Source organism: Oncorhynchus clarkii, chromosome 12 (assembly GCF_045791955.1).
Source record: "Oncorhynchus clarkii lewisi isolate Uvic-CL-2024 chromosome 12, UVic_Ocla_1.0, whole genome shotgun sequence".
In the NCBI taxonomy this organism is placed as follows: domain Eukaryota; kingdom Metazoa; phylum Chordata; class Actinopteri; order Salmoniformes; family Salmonidae; genus Oncorhynchus; species Oncorhynchus clarkii.
The window spans coordinates 18,284,500-18,299,531 of NC_092158.1; the positions used below are offsets into that span (position 1 = coordinate 18,284,500).

At 44.3% G+C, this 15,032-nt stretch overlaps 1 protein-coding gene across 2 annotated transcripts in view; it reads left to right on the forward strand.

Annotated features, from left to right (window-relative positions):
- The window catches only part of LOC139422821 (CAP-Gly domain-containing linker protein 1-like), a 60,285-nt gene that overhangs the window by 13,134 nt on the left and 32,119 nt on the right, over positions 1 to 15,032 (forward strand). Inside the window, exons 8-14 of one of the 2 annotated variants that reach the window (XM_071174209.1) lie at positions 1,597 to 1,657; positions 3,566 to 3,670; positions 6,168 to 6,329; positions 8,782 to 8,877; positions 9,567 to 9,624; positions 9,697 to 9,794; positions 13,041 to 13,115. In XM_071174209.1, coding sequence (XP_071030310.1) covers positions 1,597 to 1,657; positions 3,566 to 3,670; positions 6,168 to 6,329; positions 8,782 to 8,877; positions 9,567 to 9,624; positions 9,697 to 9,794; positions 13,041 to 13,115 — 655 coding nt within the window. The remainder of the gene's footprint in view (positions 1 to 1,596; positions 1,658 to 3,565; positions 3,671 to 6,167; positions 6,330 to 8,781; positions 8,878 to 9,566; positions 9,625 to 9,696; positions 9,795 to 13,040; positions 13,116 to 15,032) is intronic. The other variant, XM_071174210.1, reaches the window with a different exon arrangement.

Here is a 15,032-nt window from a genome sequence, read left to right on the forward strand (position 1 = left end):
GAGCCTGGGATGTTGGAGGAGAGGAGAAGAGATCTGTGTCTTGCATGGTAGGGGCTGGAGCCTGGGATGTTGGAGGAGAGGAGAAGAGGTGTGTGTCTTGCATGGTAGGGGCTGGAGCCTGGGATGTTGGAGGAGAGGAGAAGAGATCTGTGTCTTGCATGGTAGGGGCTGGAGCCTGGGATGTTGGAGGAGAGGCGGAGAGATCTGTGTCTTGCATGGTAGGGGCTGGAGCCTGGGATGTTGGAGGAGAGGAGAAGAGATCTGTGTCTTGCATGGTAGGGGCTGGAGCCTGGGATGTTGGAGGAGAGGAGAAGAGATCTGTGTCTTGCATGGTAGGGGCTGGAGCCTGGGATGTTGGAGGAGAGGAGAAGAGGTGTGTGTCTTGCATGGTAGGGGCTGGAGCCTGGGATGTTGGAGGAGAGGAGAAGAGATCTGTGTCTTGCATGGTAGGGGCTGGAGCCTGGGATGTTGGAGGAGAGGCGAAGAGATCTGTGTCTTGCATGGTAGGGGCTGGAGCCTGGGATGTTGGAGGAGAGGAGAAGAGGTGTGTGTCTTGCATGGTAGGGGCTGGAGCCTGGGATGTTGGAGGAGAGGAGAAGAGGTGTGTGTCTTGCATGGTAGGGGCTGGAGCCTGGGATGTTGGAGGAGAGGAGAAGAGATCTGTGTCTTGCATGGTAGGGGCTGGAGCCTGGGATGTTGGAGGAGAGGAGAAGAGGTGTGTGTCTTGCATGGTAGGGGCTGGAGCCTGGGATGTTGGAGGAGAGGAGAAGAGGTGTGTGTCTTGCATGGTAGGGGCTGGAGCCTGGGATGTTGGAGGAGAGGAGAAGAGGTGTGTGTCTTGCATGGTAGGGGCTGGAGCCTGGGATGTTGGAGGAGAGGAGAAGAGATCTGTGTCTTGCATGGTAGGGGCTGGAGCCTGGGATGTTGGAGGAGAGGAGAAGAGATCTGTGTCTTGCATGGTAGGGGCTGGAGCCTGGGATGTTGGAGGAGAGGAGAAGAGATCTGTGTCTTGCATGGTAGGGGCTGGAGCCTGGGATGTTGGAGGAGAGGAGAAGAGATCTGTGTCTTGCATGGTAGGGGCTGGAGCCTGGGATGTTGGAGGAGAGGAGAAGAGATCTGTGTCTTGCATGGTAGGGGCTGGAGCCTGGGATGTTGGAGGAGAGGAGAAGAGGTGTGTGTCTTGCATGGTAGGGGCTGGAGCCTGGGATGTTGGAGGAGAGGAGAAGAGATCTGTGTCTTGCATGGTAGGGGCTGGAGCCTGGGATGTTGGAGGAGAGGCGGAGAGATCTGTGTCTTGCATGGTAGGGGCTGGAGCCTGGGATGTTGGAGGAGAGGAGAAGAGATCTGTGTCTTGCATGGTAGGGGCTGGAGCCTGGGATGTTGGAGGAGAGGAGAAGAGATCTGTGTCTTGCATGGTAGGGGCTGGAGCCTGGGATGTTGGAGGAGAGGAGAAGAGGTGTGTGTCTTGCATGGTAGGGGCTGGAGCCTGGGATGTTGGAGGAGAGGCGGAGAGATCTGTGTCTTGCATGGTAGGGGCTGGAGCCTGGGATGTTGGAGGAGAGGCGGATAGGATGACTCTTTCTATCTGTCTGACAGGAAAGTAGAAGACCTGCAGTTCACTGTGGAAGAGGCTTGCATCACTAAAGGTGACCTAGAGGTAAACAAATGATTCAGTACTGTCTACTCTGACACACACACACACACACACACACAGTCTGATTAAATGTTTTAGCTAAGCTAACAGAACCCAGAAAATGTTATTTGACATAGTGAAAACCACATAGAGCTGATGTTGTTACACAGTTGTTACACCTTTCTCATTTCAACCCCTCATGAAACACTGACACATCATTCTGTCTTATCACATGTTTAATTTGGTCTATCTTACACGTCATACCGTCATCTGTACTATGTCACGACTCCATGTTTTGTTCTATAACACACCCTACACTCAGAGAACAAGGCTGGGTTTTAATACAGTATAGGTCACCAGTTGACCACGGCTCTCATCATCTCGGTTGGTTAGCTGAAGCTCTCTCGCTCATCTGATTGGTTACCTGAAGCTCTCTCACTCGTCCAATTGGTTAGCTGAACATATTTTTAATAGTCTCTCCTCACTATCCCACTTCATACATCTCCTCTGGAAGTTCTGGTTCAGTAGCTCCAGCAGTTTGGGGATATCCATATTTGAACCATTATTCACTACTACCCACTTCAGTGCATATGTTGGCATGGTGATGACTTAATGGTTTTCACAGTACTCTTCTCTTGATTTTGGCTTTTGCTGCTGGACTAATAAAGAAACCAATGCTATTTTCAAGGATTTTGGTTATTAACACATTCATTAAATTAAATGATTAATCTGATCATCTATTCCCTTAATCTCTTTCATTTCCCAGGCCTCATCAATTCACTCATTCATGATTACATTTTTTTGTTTCTTTCTTTTATTTGTTCCTCTATCAGTTCTTCCTCCACTCTTTTCTTATTCTTTCTTTGTTTATCTATCCATCGCCTCCCTGAGAGCTCTCTTTTCTCTCCTTGCCACGCCTCTTCTCTTTTCACATTCTTTCAACTCTCCCTCTCGCCTCCGCTCCCTCTCTTCCTCGCTCATGGAGAGGATGATGTCACAAAGCCTTCATCTGTCTCTCTCTCTCCCTTTGGTGCTTACAGAAGAGCAAGAAGGATAGAACGATGATGTCACTGATTGTAAGACCTTGTCAAGAAAGGGTTTGAGCACTGGGAGCCAAAGTGAACAGAACCGAATCCACAAGAGGGAGCTGTCCTGAAAATAGATCTAAGCAGATCCATAGATACACTAGACACAGTTTGGCAAAGGCAATTCATGAAAAGTTGCAAGACAAATGCTTAGAATGATAAGACTGTTGTCTTCATGTAGCTGTTGGTTCCAACATGGAGGATAGTTAGCAGAACTCTGTACATCTGGGACTCAATAAACCAAAGACCCAAACAGAGGTGGTTAGTGTGCGGCTCAGTACCATAGAGGTTCACTTTAGAGGGTTAAGAGTCCTTTTAAAAGATTTAGGCTGTTTCTCAAATGGCACCATATTCTCTATATGCCTCTATATATGGGTCTGCTCTATATGCTTCTATATATGGGTCTGCTCTATATGCCTCTATATATGGGTCTGCTCTATATGCCTCTATATATGGGTCTGCTCTATATGCCTCTATAAATGGGTCTGATCTATATGCCTCTATATATGGGTCTGCTCTATATGCCTCTATATATGGGTCTGATCTATATGCCTCTATATATGGGTCTGCTCTATATGCCTCTATATATGGGTCTGCTCTATATGCCTCTATATATGGGTCTGCTCATTGAGGATTTGTCCTAATATAATATTTGGAATATAACATTTGAAATAAAATAGAACCCACTGAAATAAAACCTTTGGCTCTCATATACACTTCCTACTTCCTGGTCTCTACTATGACATCATTGTTTACTGTCCTATCCTTGTGTATGGCATGGCGCTGGCATGTGACGCCGGTGTTGGTGTGTTCTCCTCTTCCTCCTCTTCTTCTCTCTGACTAACAGACGCAGACCAAACTGGAGCATGCCCATATTAAGGAGCTTGAGCAGAGCCTTCTGTTTGAAAAGATCAAAGCTGACAAACTGCAGAGGGATTTAGAGGACACTAGGGTAATGCCATCATAGACATAAGATATACAACATCATTGGGTACTACTTCTGGATATTCCTGGATCTTACATTCTAGACACAGTAGGGTTGGGGTGTACAGGGCCTTGCGAAAGTATTCGGCCCCCTTGAACTTTGCGACCTTTTGCCACATTTCAGGCTTCAAACATAAAGATATAAAACTGTATTTTTTTGTGAAGAATCAACAACAAGTGGGACACAATCATGAAGTGGAACGACATTTATTGGATATTTCAAACTTTTTTAACAAATCAAAAACTGAAAAATTGGGCGTGCAAAATTATTCAGCCCCTTTACTTTCAGTGCAGCAAACTCTCTCCAGAAGTTCAGTGAGGATCTCTGAATGATCCAATGTTGACCTAAATGACTAATGATGATAAATACAATCCACCTGTGTGTAATCAAGTCTCCGTATAAATGCACCTGCACTGTGATAGTCTCAGAGGTCCGTTAAAAGCGCAGAGAGCATCATGAAGAACAAGGAACACACCAGGCAGGTCCGAGATACTGTTGTGAAGAAGTTTAAAGCCGGATTTGGATACAAAAAGATTTCCCAAGCTTTAAAGATCCCAAGGAGCACTGTGCAAGCGATAATATTGAAATGGAAGGAGTATCAGACCACTGCAAATCTACCAAGACCTGGCCGTCCCTCTAAACTTTCAGCTCATACAAGGAGAAGACTGATCAGAGATGCAGCCAAGAGGCCCATGATCACTCTGGATGAACTGCAGAGATCTACAGCTGAGGTGGGAGACTCTGTCCATAGGACAACAATCAGTCGTATATTGCACAAATCTGGCCTTTATGGAAGAGTGGCAAGAAGAAAGCCATTTCTTAAAGATATCCATAAAAAGTGTCGTTTAAAGTTTGCCACAAGCCACCTGGGAGACACACCAAACATGTGGAAGAAGGTGCTCTGGTCAGATGAAACCAAAATTGAACTTTTTGGCAACAATGCAAAACGTTATGTTTGGCGTAAAAGCAACACAGCTGAACACACCATCCCCACTGTCAAACATGGTGGTGGCAGCATCATGGTTTGGGCCTGATTTTCTTCAGCAGGGACAGGGAAGATGGTTAAAATTGATGGGAAGATGGATTGGAGCCAAATACAGGACCATTCTAGAAGAAAACCTGATGGAGTCTGCAAAAGACCTGAGACTGGGACGGAGATTTGTCTTCCAACAAGACAATGATCCAAAACATAAAGCAAAATCTACAATGGAATGGTTCAAAAATAAACATATCCAGGTGTTAGAATGGCCAAGTCAAAGTCCAGACCTGAATCCAATCGAGAATCTGTGGAAAGAACTGAAAACTGCTGTTCACAAATGCTCTCCATCCAACCTCACTGAGCTCGAGCTGTTTTGCAAGGAGGAATGGGAAAAAAATTCAGTCTGTCGATGTGCAAAACTGATAGAGACATACCCCAAGTGACTTACAGCTGTAATCGCAGCAAAAGGTGGCGCTACAAAGTATTAACTTAAGGGGGCTGAATAATTTTGCACGCCCAATTTTTCAGTTTTTGATTTGTTAAAAAAGTTTGAAATATCCAATAAATGTCGTTCCACTTCATGATTGTGTCCCACTTGTTGTTGACTCTTCACAAAAAAATACAGTTTTATATCTTTATGTTTGAAGCCGGAAATGTGGCAAAAGGTCGCAAAGTTCAAGGGGGCCGAATACTTTCGCAAGGCACTGTATGTTGCGGATCAATGTAGTTTTCGATATAGATGTCCACAGCCATCTGGCAAATAAAAAAGGAATGTTTGCAACTCTGGTATGCTCCCATGGTGATTTAATCAGACCGTTTTGATCCGATTTGGCTTTTCGTCAGGTCATACACCACTGTGAAACACACCTACTGAAATACCTCTAGAGGCATGTACATCCGCTCAGTTAAATACATATAGTACATTAACATCACAATAAATATTACACATTAGACATATATGGAAAAACATTAATACATTTAGTTTTTTTATTCATGGCAAGTACAATAGATAAAAAACTGGGAGAAAAATGCGTTAATCATTTTGTATACAATATTATATAGGGAAAATAGAAGAAAGTAGCCGCTTGTGAGCAGAGCACATTTTACCGAAATTGTTTTCTATCTAGTTCTTTTTTAGACCTCTTAAAGACAGAATGTTGAAGAAATGTAATCAAAAGGACTCTTTTCTCAGGAGGAAATACTCAAATTGCCACAGCATTCCACAATGTTTCTTCTGGATGCTCCAAACTCTCTGGAACAAAAAGCTGTTCTCATGCTGCTGCGACTTGTACCTTAGTCTTATCTGCACATTCTTACCCTGAATTGATACTGTTCTTCATATAGGGCATAAATTATATTGGATTTATTTTAAAATATATTGTTGCCCTATCTCAAAAAAGCTGGATGGGCTAGGGCTGGCTCTCTCTACTCTCTGCCCTCTCATTCCCCCCTCTTATTCTACCTCCCCCTTCTCTCTCTCCTCAGGTGGCAACAGTGTCTGAGCAGTCCAGGATCATGGAGCTGGAGAGAGAAGTAGCGGCGCTGCAGTTGAGACTACGCTCCTCCCAGCAGACAGGGGGCGCTGTGTCGCTGTCACCAGAGGCGCTCAGCAACCTTAAGGCACGGGCCCAGTCCCAGGAGAAGAAGGTGGGGGGTCTCATAGTCATGTATAACCCCTTAGCTCCTACCCCTCTACCAGGGATGGGCAACTCAAATCCCAACCTGGCCTCAGGGCAATTTGTAGGATTTGGGACATAAATTTGTATCCCTCTATTTAGTATGATATGTTGTGTTACGTTACATTATGAACGGAGTATCGGTCGTACAATATCATACGAATTAGATGATGTAATGTATCATATCTGGTAGTACAAATCATACAAATTTGATTACGTAATGCATCATACATCTTGGAGTGCATTTGGCAACGTACGGTGCATTCGGAAAGTATTCAGACCCCTTGACTTTTTCCACATTTTGTTACGTTGCAGCCTTATTCGAAAAGGAATCCATTTTTTTTCTCATCAGTCAACCCACAATACCCCACAATGACAAAACTTTTTTTTATTTTTTTTTGCAAATTTATGAACATAAAAATACATTTTTATAAGTATTCAGACACTTTACTCAGTACTTTGTTGAAGCACCTTTGGCAGCGATTACAGCCTTGAGTCTTGGGTATGACGCTACAAGCTTGGCACACCTGTATTTGGGGAGTTTCTCCCATTCTTCTCTGCAGATCCTCTCAAGCTCTGTCAGGTTGGTGGGGAGTGTCGCTGCACAGCTATTTTCAGGTCTCTCCAGAGATGTTTGATCGGGTTCAAGTCCGGGCTATGGCTGGGCCACTCAAGACATTCAGAGACTTGTCTGAGGTCCTGAGCGCTCTGGAGCAGGTTTTCATCAAGGATCTCTCAGTACTTTGCTCTGTTCATCTTTCCCTCGATCCTGACTAGTCTCCCAGTCCCTGCCGCTGAAAAACATCCCCACAGCATGATGCTGCCACCACCATGCGTCACTGTAGGAATGGTACCAGGTTTCCTCCAGACAGGACACTTGGCATTCAGGCCAAAGAGTTCAATCTTGGTTTCATCAGGTCTGAGAGTCTTTATTTTCCTATTGGCAACCTCTAAGCGGGCTGTCGTGTCTTTTATTGAGGATTGGCTTCCGTCTGGCCACTCTACCATAAAGGCCTGATTGATGGAGTACAGCAGAGATGGTTCTCCTTCTGGAAGTTTCTCCCATCTCCACAGAGAAACTCGAGCTCTCTGAGTGACTAGCGGGTTCTTGGTCACCTCCCTGACCAAGGCCATTCTCTCCCGATTGCTCAGTTTGGCTGGGCAGCCAGCTGTAGGAAGGGTCTAGTTGGTTCTCAACTTCTTCCATGTAAGAATGATGGAGGCCACTGTGTTCTTGGGGACCTTCAATTCTGCAGAAATGTTTTGTTACCCTTCTCCAGATCTGTGCCTTGACACAATCCTGCCCCGGAGCTCTTCAGACAATTCCTTCAACCTCGTGGTTTGGTTTTTGCTCTGACATGCACTGTCAACTGTGGGACCTTATATTGACAGGTGTGTGCCTTTCCAAATAATTTTCAGTCAATTTAATTTACCACAGGTGGACTCAAGTCTAGTTGTAGAAACATGATCAATGGAAACAGGATGCACCAAAGCTCAATTTCGAGTCTCATATCTCAGGGTCTGGATACTTACATAAATAAGGTATTTCAGTTTTTTTTTTTCTTCATATATTTGCAAAGGGGTATTGTCTGTAGATTGATGAGGATTTTTTTTATTTAATACATTTTAGAATAAGGCTGTAATGTAACAAAATGGGTCTGAATACTTCCGAATGCACTGTATAGTATTATACATCTTGCTCTGGGACCACTTTTCCTCCCACCCATCCTCCCCGACCAATCTTTTGTTTCTGTCATAAGTAACCAGACCATTATTCCATTTGTAACTTAAGGTAACATTCATACTAAATGGAGGTACACAAATATATACTGAACAAAAATATAAGCTCAACATGTAAAGTGTTGGTCCCATGTTTCATGAGCTGAAAGAAACGCAGACCACGTGTAACCATGCCAGCCCAGGACCGCCACATCTGGCTTCTTCACCTGAGGGATCGTCTGAGACCAGCCATCCAGACAGCTGATGAAACAGAGGAGTGTTTCTGTCTGTAATAAAGCCCTTTTGTGGGGAAAAACTCATTCTGATTGGCTGCGCCCCTATGCCCTCCCAGGCCCACCCTTGGCTGCACCCCTGCCCAGTCATGTGAAATCCATAGATTAGGGCCTAATTAATTGATTTCAATTGATTTGATTTCCTTATATGAACTGTAATTCAGTAAAAGCATTGAAATTGTTGCATGTTGTTTTTTTGTTGGGTATATGTTCCAAAGCCGATGTCTGTTTAATATGGGCAGGCTGCCAGTTCCGGCCTGCTGTGTGCGCACAGCTTTTGTTCCACCCTGTGTGTGTAGGCTTTCGTTCCAGCCCAGTCATTCCCATGGTCTTTGCATTTACAATCATCTGTTTTTTCTGGTTTGCCTCCCTTTGGACATTACTATGTCTCCTGTCTGTCTTCCCCTCCAGATCAGTGAACTGAATGTGAATCTGGACAGCAGGCAGAAACAGCTATGCTCTGTAGAAGAGGACAAGAGCTCCCTGGAACAGCAGCTAACCAGCCTGGTGAGACGCCCACACACGTGTACACCCACACACACGTGTACACACACACACACATGTACCCACACACATGTGTACACACACACACACACACACACACACACACACACACACACGTGTACACACACGCATGTGTATACATACGCACGTGTACACACACACACACACACACGGTCATGATGATAAAAGTTGTTATCCTTCCCTGTATAGCTCATGGAGAAAGAATGTTATTGCTCTCTAGTCAATCAATCAATCAAATATATTTATAGAGCCCTTTTTACAACGCACAGCCCCCACACCACCAAAGAGATATCAACAGACAACTAACTTACTACCCTGAGACAATGTAGAGTATAGCCCACATAGCTCTCCCCAACCGCACAAGCCTGACGGGGCGCAAAACCGGACAGGATGATCACGTCAGGGACTCAACCCACTGAAGTCGAGTATAGCGAAAAAATCCTGGCATGACCTGATGCATCCCTCCTAGGGACAACATGGGAGAGCGCGGGCAGCCAGTGACTCAGCCCTCATAATAGGGTCAGCGGCAGAGAATCCCAGTGGAGAGAGAGGGGTGCCGGCCAGGCAGAGACAGCAAGGGTAGTTCGTCACTCCAGTGCCTTGCCGTTCACCTTTGCACCCCTCGGCCGGACTACACTCAATCGTTGTTCTTTGTTTGTTTTCCATTTCAGAGACACAAACTGGACGTAGCAGAGGAAAAGAACAAGAGGACGGAACGAACCATGCAAGGTAAGCAAAGCGGCCCTAAGAGAGGCACTGGTAAAGATTCATCATGAAGAGTCTCTCCGACTTTTGTTGCAGAGCTGGAGAAGAGAGGAGAGCAGACGGAAAAAGAGAGGGAGGCACAGAGAGAAGAGAACCAACGCAAAGAGAAAGAGCTTCAGGATAGACTGGCGCAGGTGTGTGTGTGTGTGTCTGTGCATCTACGTGCGTGCGTGCCTGTGTGTGTGTGTCTGTGCGTGTGTCTGCGCGCGTGCGTGTGTTGGCGAGTGTGTGTTGTATGAAAACAATTGTCTTTCTTTCGGTTGTGTGTGTTCCTGTATGTGTGCAGGTGGAAATGTGTATATGTAATGTTTGTAGCATGATGTATGCTTGAAAACAGCAGCTGTGACGCACAAGGTCACATGATATTCATCCAGACCCACCGAAGCTGAGCTAGATCTCTGAGGCTGAAGCTAGATCTCTGAGGCTGAAGCTAGATCTCTGAGGCTGAAGCTAGATCTCTGAGGCTGAAGCTAGATCTCTGAGGCTGAAGCTAGATCTCTGAGGCTGAAGCTAGATCTCTGAGGCTGAAGCTATGGCTGCAGGCTAGCTTAACAATGTCAAAATTATTACATGACTAACACAAACACATACACACAGGCACACACACACATGCACACACAGGTACACACACACACACACACACACACACACACACACAGGCGCACACACACACACACAGGCGCACACACACACACACACAAACACATACACACACACACACACACACGTGACTAATCTTTTCCATGTCTCTTTAATATGCAGGCAGGCGTCTACTTTATGTAATGTTTATATAACTAAATGACTAGTTAATGTTCCACCATAGTTCATTATTATTATTATTTCAAATTAAGTTTTAACAATGAACTTTCAATTAACCTTTACAGTTTTTTTCGATTGCTAAACGACAGTGGACACAACTGGAGTCACATGTGCAAAACTCTAACTACAGTCTGCACAGCAGCAGTTCATGTGGACCAAACTCTAGTTCGTTTTTCATTGCTTGAACACAGTTTTCAAAACTCTACACACTTATCCCATGACTTTAACCACAACCTGCACAACACTGTGGATTTACAGCACTTTGTTCAAATGCTAACACACTGCTGTCAAAACTGTGAACCACACATTCAAACAGCCTTGTGCCTTTCAAACACTGCTGATTGCAATTTCAGCTGAAAGGCTAAGCAGGTGTCTTGTTTTAGACTTGTTAGTGAACACACACACATATTACAGTATATATAGGTAGAGCTCAGAAAGACTCATTTTGGAAATGGAACAAGGAAGATGGGTTCGTGGAGGGAGAAGGGTGGCAGGGAGAGGGCGGATGCGTGGAGGAAGACAAAGAAGACAAAGAGCTGTTATTTCAGATGAAATAAGCGCTACACTTATAGACCATGTCGTGAACCATGGTCTCTCATTGAGAGAGGCAGGGTTGAGGGTGCAACCCAATCTGCAAAGATCCACAGTGGCATCTGTAATGCGAATTTTCCATCATGCAAACAGGTGAGAGTTACATCCTTACAGTAAATGAAAACATTACAGGAATCTATTTTGTATTGCAATTATAGAATATTTACACAGATATATATTACAGTAAGTTTGACTGTAAAATATATATTTTCAACAGGACCCAAAGGCTGCCCCCAACAGGGGGAAGAGGGAAAATATTTTCAGATGCGCAGGAAAATGCTATTGTTGACATGGTTGTTGTCAACAATGCAATAAAACTGCGGGAGATTCAAGATAGAGTGCTGGCTGATAATGATATATTTTAAAATGTTAATTCTGTCAGCAGAACAACTATTGCTTGAGTCCTAAAGAAACACCAAGTTACAATGAAACAGTTATACACTGTATCGTTCGAGAGAAACAGTGAACGGGTAAAAGAGCAAAGATACCAATATGTCCAGGTAAGACGTCTGAGGTTACGTACACAGCTATACAAAATATTTACAGTAAAAAAAAAACACTAGCATTTCTACAGCAAAACTGTGCACTTACTGTTTTTCAGAGAGTAATGGAGGTGGAAGCACTGGAAAGACCACATTAATTTGTATTTATCGATGAAGCTGGATTTAACCTTGCCAAAACACGGCGCAGAGGAAGGAATGTTATAGGTCAAAGGGCCACTGTGGAGGTTCCAGGCCAAAGGGGGGGAAATATCACCATGTGTGCTGCAATGGCCAATGATGGTTTGCTTCTCAACACACCACTCATTGGCCCATACAACACAGAAAGGCTTATAGCTTTCCTAGAACAGCTAGTGCCAGCAGAACAGGGGGAGCCAGTAAGAAACCCCCAAGTTTTTGTCATAGTTTGCGATAACGTTGCTTTTCATCACTCTGCAGCTGTCACAGATTGGTTTGCAGCACATCACAGATTTATGGTTTTGTACCTGCCTGCATATTCACCCTTCCTCAACCCAATAGAGGAGTTTTTCTCTGCCTGGAGGTGGAAAGTGTTTGGTCACCACCCACATGACCAAATGTCTCTTTTGGAAGCCATGCGTGCCGGATGTGAGGACACAAGTCCAGAGGACTGCCAGGGATGGATAAGGCACTCCAGAAGGTTCTTCCCCAGGTGCATGGCAAGAGAAAACATTAGATGTGATGTTGAAGAAAACCTGTGGCCTGATGCTAGAGAGAGGCAGGATTAGCCCCTCAATTATTTGTTTGAATTACAGTATGTACTTTTAGTTTCTACCTTTTTTTTCTCATTACTGTAATTCCGTAAATTACTACAGAAGCAAACTGAAGCAAACTGCTAATTTTCATTTACCTTAAAGAATTGTTATGTTGTAAAAATTGTAATAAATCATGTGAAAGAATGTCACTCTTTTCTTTGAAGAAAATATTACTTTGTATGAAGTCACTGAAATTGTTCAAACTGTAAAGATGAAAAGTTTGTATTTTCTGTATTGGTGTTTGATGCTAGTGTTTTTACTCTCAGTGTGTTCTGAGTGACAGTTTGTGTTATCTCAGTGAGGGTTGTGCATAGTGTTTGGCTGCACTGAGCGTGTTTTGAGCCATGTGTTAAGAGTTGTGTTGCTTGGAATGAGTTTTGCAGGTGATGTGAACTGTTTAGCTCAGCTGACTGTTGGTAGTGCAGACTGTAGTTAGAGTTTTGCACATGTGACTCCAGTTGTGCCCACTGTCGTTTAGCAATCGAAAAAAACTGTAAGAGGCTGTTCTTGTGGATTTAGACATCTTGTAGAAGTAGAATGATTCATTGGTTTTATACCTTTAGAGTAAGCATTATGTATTATTAATGGGACTTATACCAATGGTCGGTTTGTAGTAAAGATCGATAGTTTTAAACAAAAGTTAGTTATAGATCAAAATAAATGATATCATGTTTACTAAACATGTCCCCTCCCCCAGGCTGCTGAGTCATCAGAGAGGACCGCCCACTCACTGGAGCAGCTGATCATTGAGAAGACAGCGCTAGAGGCTCAGGTGAGGATGGGGGTAGCTGCAATGAAAAGTCAGTTTGTCATATCTCTGATGTAAAGTAGGCTTTAATGCGTTCATATGTGTGCTTATGTGAACTTCATATGTGTCTGTGTGTGTGCGCATATTTGTGGGTGTCCTGAGGACCTATTGTTTTATATCCACTTGAGTATTACACACAGTGTTGTATGACTGTCTGGTCACCACATAGTCATACATAAAATACTCCTAGGCATCAATCTATCAATTCAATTCAAGGGGCTTTATTGGCATGGGAAACATACAGTGCCTTGCGAAAGTATTCGGCCCCCTTGAACTTTGCGACCTTTTGCCACATTTCAGGCTTCAAACATAAAGATATAAAACTGTATTTTTTTGTGAAGAATCAACAACAAGTGGGCCACAATCATGAAGTGGAACGACATTTATTGGATATTTCAAACTCTTTTAACAAATCAAAAACTGAAAAATTGGGCGTGCAAAATTATTCAGCCCCCTTAAGTTAATACTTTGTAGCGCCACCTTTTGCTGCGATTACAGCTGTAAGTCGCTTGGGGTATGTCTCTATCAGTTTTGCACATCGAGAGACCAACATTTTTTCCCATTCCTCCTTGCAAAACAGCTCGAGCTCAGTGAGGTTGGATGGAGAGCATTTGTGAACAGCAGTTTTCAGTTCTTTCCACAGATTCTCGATTGGATTCAGGTCTGGACTTTGACTTGGCCATTCTAACACCTGGATATGTTTATTTTTGAACCATTCCATTGTAGATTTTGCTTTATGTTTTGGATCATTGTCTTGTTGGAAGACAAATCTCCGTCCCAGTCTCAGGTCTTTTGCAGACTCCATCAGGTTTTCTTCCAGAATGGTCCTGTATTTGGCTCCATCCATCTTCCCATCAATTTTAACCATCTTCTCTGTCCCTGCTGAAGAAAAGCAGGCCCAAACCATGATGCTGCCACCACCATGTTTGACAGTGGGGATGGTGTGTTGCTTTTACGCCAAACATAATGTTTTGCATTGTTGCCAAAAAGTTCAATTTTGGTTTCATCTGACCAGAGCACCTTCTTCCACGTTTGGTGTGTCTCCCAGGTGGCTTGTGGCAAACTTTAACCGACACTTTTTATGGATATCTTTAAGAAATGGCTTTCTTCTTGCCACTCTTCCATAAAGGCCAGATTTGTGCAATATACGACTGATTGTTGTCCTATGGACAGAGTCTCCCACCTCAGCTGTAGATCTCTGCAGTTCATCCAGAGTGATCATGGGCCTCTTGGCTGCATCTCTGATCAGTCTTCTCCTTGTATGAGCTGAAAGTTTAGAGGGACGGCCAGGTCTTGGTAGATTTGCAGTGGTCTGATACTCCTTCCATTTCAATAGTATCGCTTGCACAGTGCTCCTTGGGATGTTTAAAGCTTGGGAAATCTTTTTGTATCCAAATCCGGCTTTAAACTTCTTCACAACAGTATCTCGGACCTGCCTGGTGTGTTCCTTGTTCTTCATGATGCTCTCTGCGCTTTTAACGGACCTCTGAGACTATCACAGTGCAGGTGCATTTATACGGAGACTTGATTACACACAGGTGGATTGTATTTATCATCATTAGTCATTTAGGTCAACATTGGATCATTCGGCCTCCCGGATGGCGCAGTGGTTAAGGGCGCTGTACTGCAGCGCCAGCTGTGCCATCAGAGTCCTGGGTTCGCGCCCAGGCTCTGTCGTAACCGGCCGCGACCGGGAGGTCCGTGGGGCGACGCACAATTGGCCTAGCGTCACCCGGGTTAGGGAGGGCTTGGTCGGTAGGGTTGTCCTTGTCTCATCGCGCACCAGCGACTCCTGTGGCGGGCTGGGCGCAGTGTACGCTAGCCAAGGTGGCCAGATGCAGGGGGGTAAAATTAAAAAATTAAAAAATGTAAAAAAAATAC